Source organism: Neolamprologus brichardi, chromosome 4 (assembly GCF_056152115.1).
Source record: "Neolamprologus brichardi isolate AB-2024 chromosome 4, ASM5615211v1, whole genome shotgun sequence".
Taxonomy (NCBI): Eukaryota; Metazoa; Chordata; class Actinopteri; order Cichliformes; family Cichlidae; genus Neolamprologus; species Neolamprologus brichardi.
This window is the reverse complement of record NC_142107.1, coordinates 976915-992553: the sequence shown is the minus strand read 5'-3', so window position 1 is coordinate 992553 and position 15639 is coordinate 976915. Positions and strand designations below refer to the sequence as shown.

General features: G+C 39.0%; 1 protein-coding gene across 4 annotated transcripts in view; it reads left to right on the top strand.

Moving 5' to 3' along the window:
* Positions 1–15639, top strand: part of plppr2a (phospholipid phosphatase related 2a) — a 70412-nt gene that overhangs the window by 23391 nt on the left and 31382 nt on the right. For all 4 annotated transcript variants that reach the window (XM_006805039.2, XM_006805041.3, XM_006805040.3 and 1 more), the window contains one exon: positions 11688–11876. In XM_006805039.2, the coding sequence (XP_006805102.1) occupies positions 11688–11876 (189 nt within the window). The remainder of the gene's footprint in view (positions 1–11687; positions 11877–15639) is intronic.

Sequence of the window (15639 nt, the reverse complement as noted above, 5' to 3'; positions counted from 1 at the left end):
GAGTCTCCCCTCATTTCATTATATTTTGCTTCCAAGGAACCCGATATTCTTGCAAAAATTTAAAGTAAGCTGGACGAGTGCAGGTTTGTTTCAAACCATTGTCAATCATCTCTGTATTTATGGAGCAAGTCAGAAGTGTGAAATAAAAGTGTGTATCAGTGAAGTGTCACTGAAGCTGGTTCAGAAATGTTGAAGGGTGGCAGTCAAAAAGTTATTACTAAGGTAGGAAAACAGAAAGAAAAGGCTGAAGTATGCCAACTTACACAAGAACTATACTCAAAAATCAGTGGCAGCAGGTCTGATGGAGTGATGAATCCAAATTTTAAATGTTTTGTTCAAACCGTTGTTGAACAAAGAAGTAGGAAAGAGATACAACAATGAGTAACTACACCCATCTGTGAAATCACAGTGGAGGCTGTGTCATGGTTTGAGGCTACAGCCAGTGGTGTTTCAGAACGAGTTGAAAATGATGAAATTATCAATGCAGAAAAATACTGTCACATTTTGATCCGCCATGCAATACTATCAGGCTTCATGTTTCAGCATGACAATGATCTCTAACATGCTGCCAAGTCATTCAAAGTCAAAGCATCAATGGAACGACATACACTGGAACAAACTGGACTCCCCAGAGAAGATTTGAGAACTACTTCAAAAGACTACTTAAAGAAATTACAAGATAGCTTGCCTACCTTTGCGTACCTTTGAAAAATCAATTTTTTAAATGTATGTTTAAGGATGATTTCAAGTCAGGAAAATCCCAGGCCACAATGTATGGTTGAAACAGTTTTTTAGTGCTAAATTTATATTTATTATTACAATATCATGATGATATGATGTATTACTAAACATATAATATAAGATGTGTATTTTTGCCTCTTTTAGTCTATCTCATAGAGTCTATATGATAGATTTCTATCAGTGCCTCAGTGTGATGAATTTCCAGAACAAGAATGACTCAAAAACGTAAAAAAAACCTAAAAAACAAAAAAACAAACGTATTCACGTGCCTTTAGTAACATTTTCATGCATAGCCATCCATAAATCAGTGAACTATCCTGATATAAAACCACCAAACTCACCAAATCAATGTAGAAAAAAGAAACAAGCAAATAAAAACACTTATTTTCTCAAAGTTTGAGAAACTGGCATAATGGGTTTTGAAGAGATGGACATTATTAAAAATATAAAATACAATTTATTGGTCTTATTGGCCTCTCTTGGCCACAATTGAAGCCAAATTTACCCTTTTTCTGACACCTTTTAATACAGCACTTTATTCTATGAAGGTGACCATTTTATCCACCTTCCATCTACACCTATGACCAGCTTAAATTACCATTTGAAATACATTTCTTTGGACCGTGAGTGAAACCCAGATCACACTGAGAGAACCCATGCAGGCAGAGGGAGAGCACAGAAACTGCAAGCAGAAAGCCTCTATCTGACCAGATGGTCTTAACCAGGAACCTCCTTGTTCTTAGGCAACAGTGATAACCACTGCTTTATACAACTGTGGGTTCTTGTACATTTTCATGTTATAATTCATTAAGGATTGACTGCAAACATGTGCTCATGTCGACTTTTAGTGCTTAAGTGGAACTACAAATAGCACAGTCAACAATATTATTATGATATTAATCACATTTTCTGAATGAACTATAGTGAAACATTACAAGACAGTGCAAAAGAATTAACATCAATATTAGTTGGTTCACTGACATTAAAACAGCTAACTAGTAATACATTTTTTAAAATTTTGCCTCAGTTTTTCTATAGTAGCTCGCTGCTGGTTAAAAATAAAACAAATAAAACACAAAAGATCAGTCAATATTTCCGCTTATTATCTAAAAATTTCAAATAAATCAGTGGTTTAAGTAGCAAGTAAAGTTTTTGAGAGCCTAAATTCTTTGACCTATGAATGGCAAAACGCAGTTAATTCGTTTTTTTCAGTGTAAGCTTCCATACATGATAAGATGGTAAGTTTTGAGCTGCTAACAAAAGTCTCACAGCATCCCTGGCCTGTGAGTTAATATTTGCTTGTTAAAGGCACAGCTCATAATGACTCCATATGTCATCTGAATTTGATCCATTGGATAGATAAAAAACATGGTTGCAGTAGTAGATGTTTACATTAGTCTGAGCTCCAACCTAAGAAAGTCTTTAGTTTTGTTTTTGGAAAAAGAGAACCTAAAAAACATTTTCCACTTAACAACATGAGGGTAGATTTGCAGATAAGGTGCCATGTTAGAATTCCTTTTTACTATTTTTAATGAGCTAGACGGCTATGTTGGATTTGCTCAGCCTGCTCTACCTAGCAGGTAGAGTATAAAGGCGCACCCCTGTGGCTTTTTAAAATGAACTGCTAATAAATACAGGAGCGCTGTGGCGTGTCCATGGCAGCCTCAGAAAACAATAAAAGCTGTGGAAATAAGAGAATTGAGGTGTTACTGCACATTTCACTACTTTATGTTTATTAATAATAAAAGTGGCAAAGTGTTGTGATATCTATGATGTCTATACATAATCTGCTCAAAAAAAGCTGAGAACATCCAAACTCAAATCTCAACTGTAAAAATATAAAGACAACTTTCTATTTAAGATCAAGTTCATCAACTCTGAGCAGTGTTGTCTCTTCCTGTTTATAGAAATAAACTGGATATGTGGGAGGTTGCTGTGTATTTCACACCAGTTAAATGAAGGAGGGGAAAGTGGTCATATTTTTGGATCTAAGCTCGCTGTGGTGGGTCCTTCACATGCCGTTGGCTGTTGCTGTTCCCTGGACTTGTTCCTGAAATGCTTTCCAGTTATTTGTGCCGTGTTTTCAGACATCTTGATGTCACTGCTGATGTAAACCCTTCTTGCCTTGTGGCATCGCAGCCACTAGAAGTGGGCACAGTCTGTCAGTTCATCAGCTGATATGAAATATTCATCAAAAAGCTGTGTATGTTGGTGGAGAAGTGGAAGAACTGATACCAAGGTGGGTTGGGGTGCATTTTTGACAGGTAAAATGTTTAATCTCTGTCAGGGACAGGAAAAGGAGTGTCTGGGTATCTGAGCCATGTTTTATCCTTTAAAGGCAGCAGGGAGCATGGAGCAGTTTAAAGAGAAACACACTGCGACGTTTCCATTGTCAGACACACTGATATCAGGTAGAACAGGATATTCATCTGAGAAAAGGGCAAGAGCTCATCCTGTAGTGCCATCGGGAATGTGACAATGCTCACAGAGGGAGCACATACTGAATACTGTGCCCTTTTAGCGAATGATGATGTGCAAGATGAGAAATATTTTCCTGCCTTGATTTGTGTGCTGTTAGGTCTTAAGGCTTTTAAGTCTTGCCAAGGGAGAGACTGTAATACTTAAAGTTGTCTTTTCCTTATCAGTCATGCAGCCAGTGTGTTACCCAATCTGCTATTTTGCTCTAGACTGCCAACTATAACTAATGGAAAAAGATATATAAAGCTTTACACATTTGTTTGTGAGGTTTTTAATAATCTGAATATATAAATAGTAATATATATCAATAAGGAGTGCTCATTACAATAAAATAAATAGGATTTTTTGCAATACAGAATTCAGTTATGCTATTTGGCAATCAGACTCTGATGGGCCATCACAGCAGACAGAATCCCAGCAGTGATAGGAATTAGATCAGGACCCCCTGCAGTCTAGATGGTAGTGGTGGTGAAGATAGGATACAGACTGAGTACTTGGGTGATGCAGAGATGAGGAGGTGGTTTGCATGCTGGATGAAAGATGATCAGTGCAATTTAAAGTACGCAATATGCAGCAGGTTGATTGGCTTGGACAAAGTGGACAGAAAAATGATTGGACTAAAGCAATTCTGTTTTACAGGGAAGGATAAAGGATAGACTAGCAGCCAAAAACCTGGGAAAACAGGGAGATGAGTGAACACAGTTCTTCTTTATTGAATTTTACACATAAGCATCAAATGTCGCCTTGAGGCGACATTTGTTGTGATTTGGCGCTATATAAATAAAATTGAATTGAATTGAATTGAATATATATATATATATATATATATATATATATATATATATATATATATATATATATATATTTGGCAGAATTGTTAGAGTTTACCTTAAAAGCACGGAACCAGCTGTTAAGTATAGTCCACAAGCCTTGAGGTTGGGTCTTTGGGAAAACCATTCCAGATCTTTTTAAGCAAACTGCCTTTGCAAAGGAGTCAGTTGACTTGGTTCATGCATCTGATAAGGATGCTAATAAGGATGCTTGCCTCAAGGGTGAGGTGTTCCAGGCATGTCCTACCAGGAGGAGGCCCTAGGGTAGACACAGGATGTGCTGGTGTTCCTCCGGTTAAGCTGGTGAGGGTGGCTGGGGAGAGGGAGGTCTGGGTTTCCCAGTTTAGGCTAAACCCCTGTGACCCACCCCTGAATGGAAAAAAATGAATGGATGGAAGGATTGATGGATGCTTTTAAAGCAAACTTTAGACCACTGGTGACTGATGTGAATTAAGACATTCATGTTGGTCATTGAATTAATCTGACAGTTGTGAAGTTTTGACTTTTTATGCCACTAAAGTATCTCAGTATCTACAATTTAGATTTGCATTAAATTTTGCATTTGATATTAGTCTTTCCCAAAATAGTGACTTTGTTCTTCCCAAAACTTTTCCACCAGTGGCACCATTACACTGACACTTTTGGTTTTGCAGGCATTTTGCATTTGGTTTTGGTTTAGACAGCGACTCCTTCATCAGCTCCTGTTATATTTGGTGACATTCTTTCAACCTTAAGAAGAACATTTTCTGTTGCTAAAATTGTGAACTTTCAGCTTTGCAACCTGACATCAGTAATATTCTCCTTTATACCAGAAGCCAGCTGAACATCAGAAACTCAGTTTTTACTGGAAGATATCATCTGAAAAAGACACCTGCTAGCTCTGATGACAAAGAACTCTGTTGAGCTTGAGTTATTTCCGTACTTAAAGATGAAAAATAGGCAGCTCTAATTTGGAGCAGTGAATAAAGACATACATTATGTAAACTTGCTTCAGAAATATTTTTATGTAAATTTAACACACACAACTTTATTTAAAGTGTATGTTGCTGCAATTGTAGCGGACTAAAGGTGTAATTATTCTATATGTAATGATACCAAAGTAAGGGTACCCGAGGTTTTAGATATATGAATTAAATTATTGTTCATTGCCTTTTTATTCTTAACAGATCAGACATGCAGGGCAGATAAGCCCTCTTCTTATCACTGACAAGCACTTTTCATACTGCCTCACAGAAATCAATGATTCAAAACTTATTTCCTGCATGTTTTTTTAAAATCAGGAAATGAAGCTTGTTAAAAATATCCTGATACCTAAAATAATGAAGTGAGTTTTATGTCTTAATGAGATGTAGTCTCCTAACGCCTTCATAATATGACAGCCAAAAAGCGTATTTCGAAAATGCTGAGGCTCAGAGGGAGATGATGACATCTTTAGAAGCTTGGGAATAGAAGAAGACACTCGTCAGTCTTCACCCTCTTTTTGCGACTGTAACAGGCAGCCACACATTGCCTTTTGACAGCTCCAGACTTGAACTGTCTTAATGTGACCTTTCATCTTGACAAGCCACGGATCTTTTGTGTTGCTGATCTGCCCTTCCATCTCCAGACAAAAATAGGTCAGAGCAGGGCAGGTTTCTAACTCTGCCTGTCCCTTTTTTCTGTTAATAGCTGCTCTCTTTTGGACGAGGTCAATAAAGAAAAAAATAAAGACAGGTGCACAGCAGAGTTGAGAGAAGAATGTGAAGGAGTGCCAAGAGGAGGGTAGGACAGAGAGTTGCCAGGGTGTGAATAAACTGCCACAAGTCACATTGCAGGTAACAGTAAACCATCATGAGAGTAGCGGCTTAATCTGCACTGGCAAATATAAAAAAAGTTGTTATGTTAGGTACGATGAAAGTGACTCAAGACTATCCCCCCCCCCTTTACTAGCTGCAAAAAATAAGTTTTATGGTGTACTTGATTCCATGCTGTCTTTTCTGAAGGAGTGGTATCGCCACACATCTATTCACTTATTAGTTATTTTGCATTCTGAGAATAAAAAAATCACAAGTTAAATTAAAGGAACAGTCAGTGGGTTTTTTTGTTTTTGTTTTTTTAACTTTGTTTAATAGAAAAAAGAATATTGAACTCATAAAAATACATGATTAGTGTGCAATTGCATCTTGCATAAAAATACACCGTTTTTTTGAAGCTGCCATGTGGCCCCACCTTCTTGAATACAGTGGCGAAGATGGAAAGCACCATTCCATCTAATCACATTTTATGGCTATAGACCGGCCACATACATAAGAGAATGCAGCAGCATACGTGTGCTGTGGAGACAAATTTTTATTCATATCTGCACCTTCAGACTTAAGATTGCTCATACCTGTGATGAGAAGGGATCCCCTTCTCACCAAAGAAGTGAAAATATGAAGGAAAGACACAACTTAACAGCCATCTGGATTAAAAATCATCCTCTTCCTCCTCACGCTAAACATAATCTCCTAAACTGAAATCAATGTTTTTAAACACAAAAAACTGCATAAACATGCCTATTTATTCCTGAAATTGTTGCAATTACCTATTCTCAGCAAATTGGACAAATTTGATGGTCCTCTCTTCTAGGCACCTGACAACAACACCACAAACTAAAGCACAACAATAGCTGGTTATAAGCTAACATTATGCCAGCTAATGTTTGGCTCGAGTGTCCTAAAAATTACACTTTCAAACTGATAAACAGTTTGATTATATTTTTAAATTGATGAGAGTTTATTCGCTACGTGCCTGAGTCCAGCAATGTTAGATCCACTTAAAAGAAAACTTGACTGACATCGGCTAATAGCAGCTAATGCTAGCTGGCAGCAGCTAACAGTGGCTAACAACAGAAACAACAGCAGTGTCATTATGCGGTACATTCTTAATTTAATTTAATGTTTCTGATCTCTATTGCTGAGTAAAAAAATATTTGTCCTATAACAGCTGCCATAGATAACATAATGCACTTGAATTAGAATGTATAAAAAACAGAATTTAGTTGACTGCAATCTACAATCTATTAACGTCTAGTGATGAAATTCTACACACTATATCTTTAAAGTTAAAAAGTGCTATAAATTAAGTTTGAAAACTTGAGAACCCTGAGTTAAAATGTTGAGGTTGGAATGCTAAGAATAAAGTATATAAGGTTTATAGACAATAAAGCTAAAAGTCATGGTCAAGGTTATATTGATAATTTTACGAACAATAATCTGTTAGGTGTTATTAACTGTGAGCCCAATGCGCTACCAAATTATTGATGTTCCATTTTAATGAATATTAATAGCATAATGTTCTATTTATTCTGTAAAGTAAATAGAATATTCTCTGTTCTTGATTCATGTGGCTGTAATACTCCTTTGTAGTGTTTTTTTGGTTCCTGGTTTGATTTAGAAAGAGCTCATATCTAAAGATGACTCTAAAAATAAGCTCTTCATCTATTGGCTGGAGATGCAGATTTGCTGGTCAACAACTATGAACTCCGACATATGGGAGCTTGAGGCAAAATCTTCAGCAGACGCACATTCTCTAATATTTTTCCAGCGCATAGAAGTGGAAATGAAGGAGACATGGTATGCTGTGCTCTGTGCTCAACTATGCATAAGTATGATCATGATTTTAACGTGGCGTTGTGACTTAAAAGTGTTTCTTCCTAGAAGCGTGAGTCACAGTCAGTCACAATACGTTGGGGAAATGCAGGGGAGGAGCGCTACACCATCAAACAGGAAAACAAGGGAAGGCTTTATGAGTCACACATTTAGAACACCTCCTCTCACCCAAAGCAAACCCAACAAACAGCTCCCATCAAGCGTGTGTGCTAGATACACAAACACATAAAATACAAACATAAACATTTATGTATATTTGCACATAATATAAATACATGCACCCTTCTATATATACATTCAGGACATATGTATAGTGCATGCCAGACATATATGTGTAGATGTTGATATACATTGACATGTGTAAACATGTGTACATGTATGTGAGGTAAAATTTGCCAATGATGAATGGTGAATAAGGATCTGTGCTTCATCTTACCATAACATTCATATATTTTCAGGCTCTAAAACAACTTTTTTTATATACTTACCCAGGTTACAGTTCTAAGATAGATATAGGCCTTAAGTGTTGACTTTTCTTCTAGGAATTCCATCCATTTTAAGGGACGGTGTTTTTTCAGAGGCTCAAATGTAATCGGACAATTCTAGCAAAAGCTGTTTCCCGTACTTGGAGGTAAAAAGGTCTGCAGTTGATGCAGTAGCATTTGGATTTCGGAAACAGTTTCAGTGGAACTCTCAATGTGTGTGAAATGGGCAATTCTGCCCATACTTCAAAAATAAAACAAATCCATCACAGAGAAAGTGGAAACATGAGAGTTCATTCGGTTCTAGTTCATTCTGAAAATATAGTGAGCTGGTCAGCACTACAGGCTGAATATCTATATAAAAAGGCCTGGATATCTGTGGAAGAGACCAGTGGTAGATGATTGCCTGATGCTTTTGACTGAAAAGAAAAAGCCCTTCACAAGAACCATTTTCAGGAGGTAGATGTATCATTACAAGTCCATCACAGAAAGACAAAAAGAAAGAAAGAAAGAAAGAAAGAAAGAAAGAAAGAAAGAAAGAAAATGTAAAAAGCAAGAAAAGTTCCGAAACAGCATTCATTGGATCAATGACTCTACAAATGTAACAGAATTATAGGGAAAAAATATATGGAGAAGGTTTGGAATGGATCATGATTCAACGCTCACAACATCATCTGTAAAACCTGTGTGAAACATTGTGATGTATGGGCAAGCATGGCTTCCAGTGGCACTGAGTAACCTGTGCTTATTGATGATGTGACAGAAGACTGAAACATCAAGTGTGCATAGCTTTCGTTTCAGTAAAGCAGACTGCACACACCTCTCAGTACAGACAGACAATCATCGTGGGTTCGAATGAAATGTTGTCATCAGACGTGAGCATGCAGGTCTCTGTTAATGTCAACGTGCCTGCCAAGCTTTTTGTGACCACACAAAAATACACCAACTACACATGTGCCTATAGATGGAACACCTGCAGCTGCAGTATTTCTAGCTGTCCATGTCTGACTAAATTAGAGTATAATCAAGGTTTAATAGCCAACAAAACAAGGGTGAATACAGCCCATGATCTTTCCTGTCTTAGCCTAGTTAAAAACATACAGTCCCAGCTGCCATCAAATGAAGTTAATAAGCTTTCCCACCATTTCCCATTGTCTGTGATCCATGTTAGGATCTCAGTTGATGATTTTCCAGGCAATAGGAATTTTCTTCAGCAAAGGTGAAATAAATAATTTAGTTCAATTCAGTTTTATTTCTATAGCACCAAATCATAACAACAGTTGCCTCAAGGCACTTTACATTGTAAGGTAAGGACCCTACAGCAATACACAGCAAACAGAGAAAACTCCAACAGTCAGATAACCCCTGATGAGCAAGCACTTTGGCAACAGTGGGAAGGAAAAACTCCTTTTTAACAAGAAGAAAGCTTTGGCAGAACCAGGCTAAGAGAGGGCGAAGCCACCTGCCGCCACCGGGGTGAGTGGAGGAAGACAGGACAAAGACACTGTGGAAGAGAGCCAGACATTAACAATAACTTGCCTGACACAGTTACAAAGAAATTATTTAAGCACATAAACACAGTGTGGTGATTGCTAAATGGACTGATTCTTATTTTCTACTCCAGTCACATGGATTGGAATGCTCTATGCTTTCTATCTACCAATCATACACATTCACACTGTGATGAATGCATCACAGAGCAACTTGGGTTAGTATTTGCGCAAGGATATTTGGCATGCAGACTGGAGGAGCCAGGGATCAAACCACCAACCTTCCAATCAGCACATGACCTGCTCTACCTCCTGAGCTACAGCCATCCTTATACAAACAAGGACAGTGAAAAAATGGTGCAGAAAGTTGCATCTGGTCAGAAGGAAAAATTTGGAAGAGTTGGCCGGATTTGTACAAAATGATGCAAGGATATTGATGGTTACACTGTTGGATGTAAGACACCATAACACAGCTGATCAGTTTGTTTCACTAACTGATCTACACATTTCGTAGAGGTTATAGGAGTTGTGGCGGTTTAGTTTAAAATGACAGCTGTAATCAGCACATTTCAACTTTAATCTCAAAAAACTATTTCAAGTTTAATCGCAAAATGACTCTTTTTTTCCCCCCGAATGTGTTCTTAATACTCATCATAAATATCCCTTACGTTTCTTGTGTGTAGTTATTTATTGACTTCACATTTAAGCCAGCTTGTTGTTGTGTTTTTGATGATGCCAACAAGGAAAATGCAGATTGCCCTCTGGTGGACAACTAACGTAACATCAAAATTCATAACACGTGTCAAGGGTGTTTCTACGATCTTTATTTTTTACATTGTCAGTTATTAGCTGTTATTAATGCTGATACAGATGGATTGGCCAGTAGCTAATATCAGTCGACAATACTGGTCCACAATATTGGTAAATTGGTGAGGCTTTAATTACTACAAATCGTGATCAGTTTTGCTGCCTTTGATCTGCTGCATTTGTGAATCTGCAGATCTCAGGAGTGCACTCTCATTTGGGACTTGTGTTAGAGAAACTTCCTCCTTGTTTCCTTCTGGAAACTGCAAAAACAAGCTGTGAGTACCAATCAGGGTTCGTAACGCTGCTCACTAGGTTGGAATTTCATTTCAAGTTGGCGCACTGCTTGCATGTGTCAGCTTGAAATGGCACAGGGAAGCATTCTCTGATCACTTTGAAATCAAAGTGATCAGAGAAAACAAAGTAGAAAGCAGTGCACAAATGAATTCTAAAATGGACACGCAGAGGGAAAATGCCTCTTTTGAAAACTTAAAAAGCCATCAAGTTACATCAGAAAATGAAATGAAATTGATTAAATTTTGCATGATATCAACTAAACTTTTTAGCGGGGATAGCAGCTGATGGTTAGAGCCATGTGTCTGCAGAAACTTCAGTCTCTGTGCACGTGATCATGCCACACACACTCATGTATTCCACACTGACACACACATGTGCACGCAACATCTACAAATACACCCACAGCTCAACTGTAGTAGATTTCATGAGTGCCAGCAGCATGAAGGCTGCCTCCCCCTTCCTCTCCCTCACATTTCACTTCCTCTCTCCCTCCCTCTCTCTATCACTCTTTCTCTCTCCATTGCTCTCTCACTCTCTTCTTCTCTTGCTCACTCTCTATGCAATTCTTTGTTTCTTTGCTGCTTGCAGTGTTGGGAATCCTCTTTTATCCTGTTTTGTTTTTTTCCCCTTCTTTGAATCTTTGTTTCCATCTCTTGATGAGAGAAGTCTCCTGCAGATTTGGCTCTTTTATTTCTTGTCTTCTCATCTTTCTCTCTCTCTCTCTCGCCATGTCTCCTGGTTCCAAACACTGAACCTCTCACTCTGCCTCTCTCTGGATCCGGCATTTCCTATGCATCTCCCCGCTGCTGAGGGGTACAGGGACTCGTCTCTCCCCTCTTTCTCTCCCGCTCCCACTCCGGCTCCTCCACCTCTACCTCCTCTGCTTCACCTCTCGTCCTCTCGCTTCCTAACGGAGGGATAATGTTCTATTTCCAGCTGGTGATCATGGCTGGGACGGTGCTGCTGGCTTACTACTTTGAGTACACGGACACCTTCCCCGTGCACATCCAGGGCTTCTTCTGTTACGACAAGACCTTCTCTAAGCCCTACCCTGGTCCGGATGATACCAGCAAGATCCCTCCGGTGCTCATCTACTCGCTCGTCACAGCCATCCCTACCCTCACGGTAAGAGTTCTAATTATTTATTCATTTCTAAGTATGGAAGTAAAGATTGGCAGATATAGAAGGGGGTGGGTAGTTAAGAAATTCAAGAGATAATCATGCAAGTGGGTTTGCATCTCCCGTGCTCTGAAAAAGCAGAGTGGGGAAAAATGATGCGTTAGAAAGATGGAAGTTATCAAAGTTGAGATTGTGTATTAGATTTGCTCTGTCTTTAGATGCTGTGAAAGTGCATAAGAATCTCCTACTTCTGGTGTTTGGTAGTTCTCATGATGAATCATCTGTTGTGCGTGTGTGTGTGTGTTTGTGTGTTGCACCACTGTCGATAGTGTGCAGATTGGTAAGCTGCATAGAGGTAACCCCCTCCGCCCTCTGTCCTTGACAAGTGGATGCAAGTGTGTGTTTGTATGTGTGTGAAGAGTACAAAAAAAACTGAGGCAAGCATCAGCTCGGACCACACAGAGATGTGATAAGAAGAGGCAGACAGGTCATTAGAGAGAGAGAAAGAGAGCATCAGAGGAAGAGAGACAAACAACACAGAAAGCAATAAAAACGAAGTGAGGTAAAAGTTGGAGTTGAGACAGAGCAGTGATGGCAGGCAACAGATGCTGTTCTTAAAAAACAAAACAAAAAAAACCCTGAAGTAATAGGTGAGAAAAAGACACATGAGCACAACGGAGGGTAATTTTTTAAGAGGGGGTGTGTGCTATTATTTTTGTACTGTATTCATGTATGTTTGCACATGCATGAATGCTTGTGCATGTGTGTGCGTGTGAGGTTGGCTGTTGAGCCTCAAGTGAGATAGGAGGCAGTGAGCCTGAAATGTGTAACACCTGACCCTGAGTGCAGACACAAACCCGAACAGCTTAAATCCCCAGCACGCCACGAAAAAGAAAGAAAGAAAGAAAGAAAGAAAGAAAGAAAGAAAGAAAGAAAGAAAGAAAGAAAATAAACAGCACATACAGAAACCAACCAGCATCCACAATACAAAGCACACAAATAACCTGAGCAGATTACATGCACAGACAAAAACCACAGCCTGCACTCAGTGCAAAGACAAGAATACCCCACAACTGGAGCACCAAACAATCGCAGATGATGAGGTTTTCTGTGCAGCAGTTCATTGCCAGAAGAAAGACTGTGGGCTGTTATAATGTGGTACCGCTGTGTACAGTTTGTCTCGCAGCCACAATACACAGTGATTTTTTTTCTAATTGCGAGCTGTTAGCAACCACAGCAGACAAAATAATACGCGTAAGTAATTTAATGGATGCAGAAAGTATTTATATTCACAACTAAGTGATAAAGTTGATATATTTGGTAGGAATATAATAAAAGAGAGAAGAAAATGTACAAATGTACAAGTTTGTACGTCTTCTTTTATGAAAGTGTTTGTTTTCTCACATTTGGATGAAACAGCATTTATTTTTTATAAATGCTGTTTCATTTATAAACAGCATTTATAAAAAAATATATAAATGGGGATTGGATTGTAGGGCTGTGTGTGCATAGGGCATGTTTGTTGGGTTCTTCTTTTGTCTTCCATTTGTACAGTTTCCTCACTTTTTCAATATTTTAAGGACATGCTGCACTCCATGCTGTTTTCAGCTAATATGGTGACTCTCTGTGAATCACCTTGTTGGTGCAAAAGTACGATTTCTTTATTTTAAACTGTGTTATTGTTTGCATTTTTAAAGATTCAACTAAAGAAATCAGAACAAATTATGTGTTTCTGTGACAGGCTGCTTGTCAGTAGCGGTTTTTGATACGGGCGACACGGGCGGTTGCCCGGGGCGGCATCGTGGTGGGGGGCGGCTTCACGGGCAAAAAATAAATAAATTGCTTGTACTCATGCTGCCCCGACATCAACCAGCGCATATTGGGAATGACATAGGCACCGATCGGTTTTCTATCGCCCATTTGCTGGGAGTAAGGGCGCCCTCCGTTTGCCAGGTGTGCCTGCTGCTTGCGGCGCAGAGAGGAGAGGGCGGGGCGGCGGGGGGTTCTCTGGCTGGCTGGAGCTGCATCTAATAACCAACTCGCAAAATAAAACAAAATAAAAACAAACCAACAAACACGAAAACACCAGACAGCATGATACAGACTTATAATTTGCACCGATGTTTTTTCTAAATTCTATACGCGAAAAGTGAGCGCGAGAGCCCTCGGTGCGCCTGCTCGCTGCTGTGCTGAAGTCAAAATAAACTTTGTCATCTCCGCTACATACAGTACAGTATATAGAGAGACGAGACGACGAAGCTCCAGTTACAGCAGTGCAAGTAAACAAACAATAAATATAAGAAGAGTAAGAAAATAAATATACACTCTAGGACTAGGGGCAAACGGATCAATAACAATTTAAAATTTAAAATTTACATTTTGATGATTTAAAGTTTCACACACAACCTGTCGAAAGGGGAGGGGGCCCAACTGCTTCCAAATAGAGCACATTTCATTCCTAATGTTGTAAATCCAAGCGCATTATGTATTCATGATTTGAATCCTGGGTTGTGCAAAATCCCAGAAATAAACCCTAGACAAAGTGAATCTGTGAATTAAGGTGTAGGTCTATTGGGTTATGTTGTGGTGATCCTCGGGTTGGGGGATGGGTGTTCGACTGGAGTGCAAAATTAGAGGGAGGGAGTGTTCGCCCAGGGCGCCAAACAGGCTAGGACCGCCACTGCTGCTTGTAATAATGGGCCTAAGTCTGTTCAGTGCAGACACAACACTGATTCATCCACTGAGTTAGGAGCTTTTTTATGCTTGAATGGTGGCTTAAGAAACTGGACTGGACTGAAGATGAGTGGGAAAAGCAGCCAATGTCCAAATAAAATTTTTGAAATTTTTCAGAAAGACCACTTAAAAATGACAAGAAAGTCTGTCTCATAAAGAAATAGGGCTGGCTCAGGATAGGACATAGCAGAAAATTGTATGTGTTATTTAGTGCTAAGTAACTCACTAATACCTACACAGCAGGACATATTATTTTGTGGATAATTTAATTTCTCTTGAGTTGGATTATCCACAGAGACCTTTAAATCTGCCCTAACTCAGGGTAAATTACTGGGGATGTTGAACTGGGTCAGAGCGCATTACTTACACCAGCTAGTCTGCCCTAACCTGTGCTGACAGAGGCCTTGGTATGTGTAACAAGCACCAAAGCAAATCACAGCAGTAACTCCCTGAGATAGTGGCAGTCTGGTGTAAACGTGCAATGCCATTTTGTTATTATATTCAGTTATTGTGCATATTCTTTGATTTGAATGTCGAATGAATCTCTACTGAATGTAGTAGAGATATAGAGTATGAGAGCATCGTACCATAATACTGCTACTGCAGGAACTAATTACACTTTAGAATGTGGACTTAATTACTTGTACTGACCATGTAAATGAGACCTTGTCTGGCTGAGCCATTGAAGGTAATAGGCATCCAGTGTATTTGGGTCAGCGCCAGTCCTCCAAGCCCAACAGAGGGCAGTCTAGCACTCAGTCGGCTCCCAGTGTGGCTCCCAACATTTAATTAAAATCATCAATCACTTTTTGAAGGTTTTAGCACAAAGACCCAATCCACTGTGTGGAGACCAAAACATAAGAGGAGGTTCAAGGCAGGTTTCCACCTCAGTAACATTAAGGTCAACTTTTTTATAACTTTGTAGATTACACTAAAGGTGGGAAGAACTAATAAAGAAGGGTTTTTTTTCCCTATAGTTTCTTTAGATTATTTCCAAAAGCACTGAGCATGGGTGAGATCCATCTTTTCAGTACGT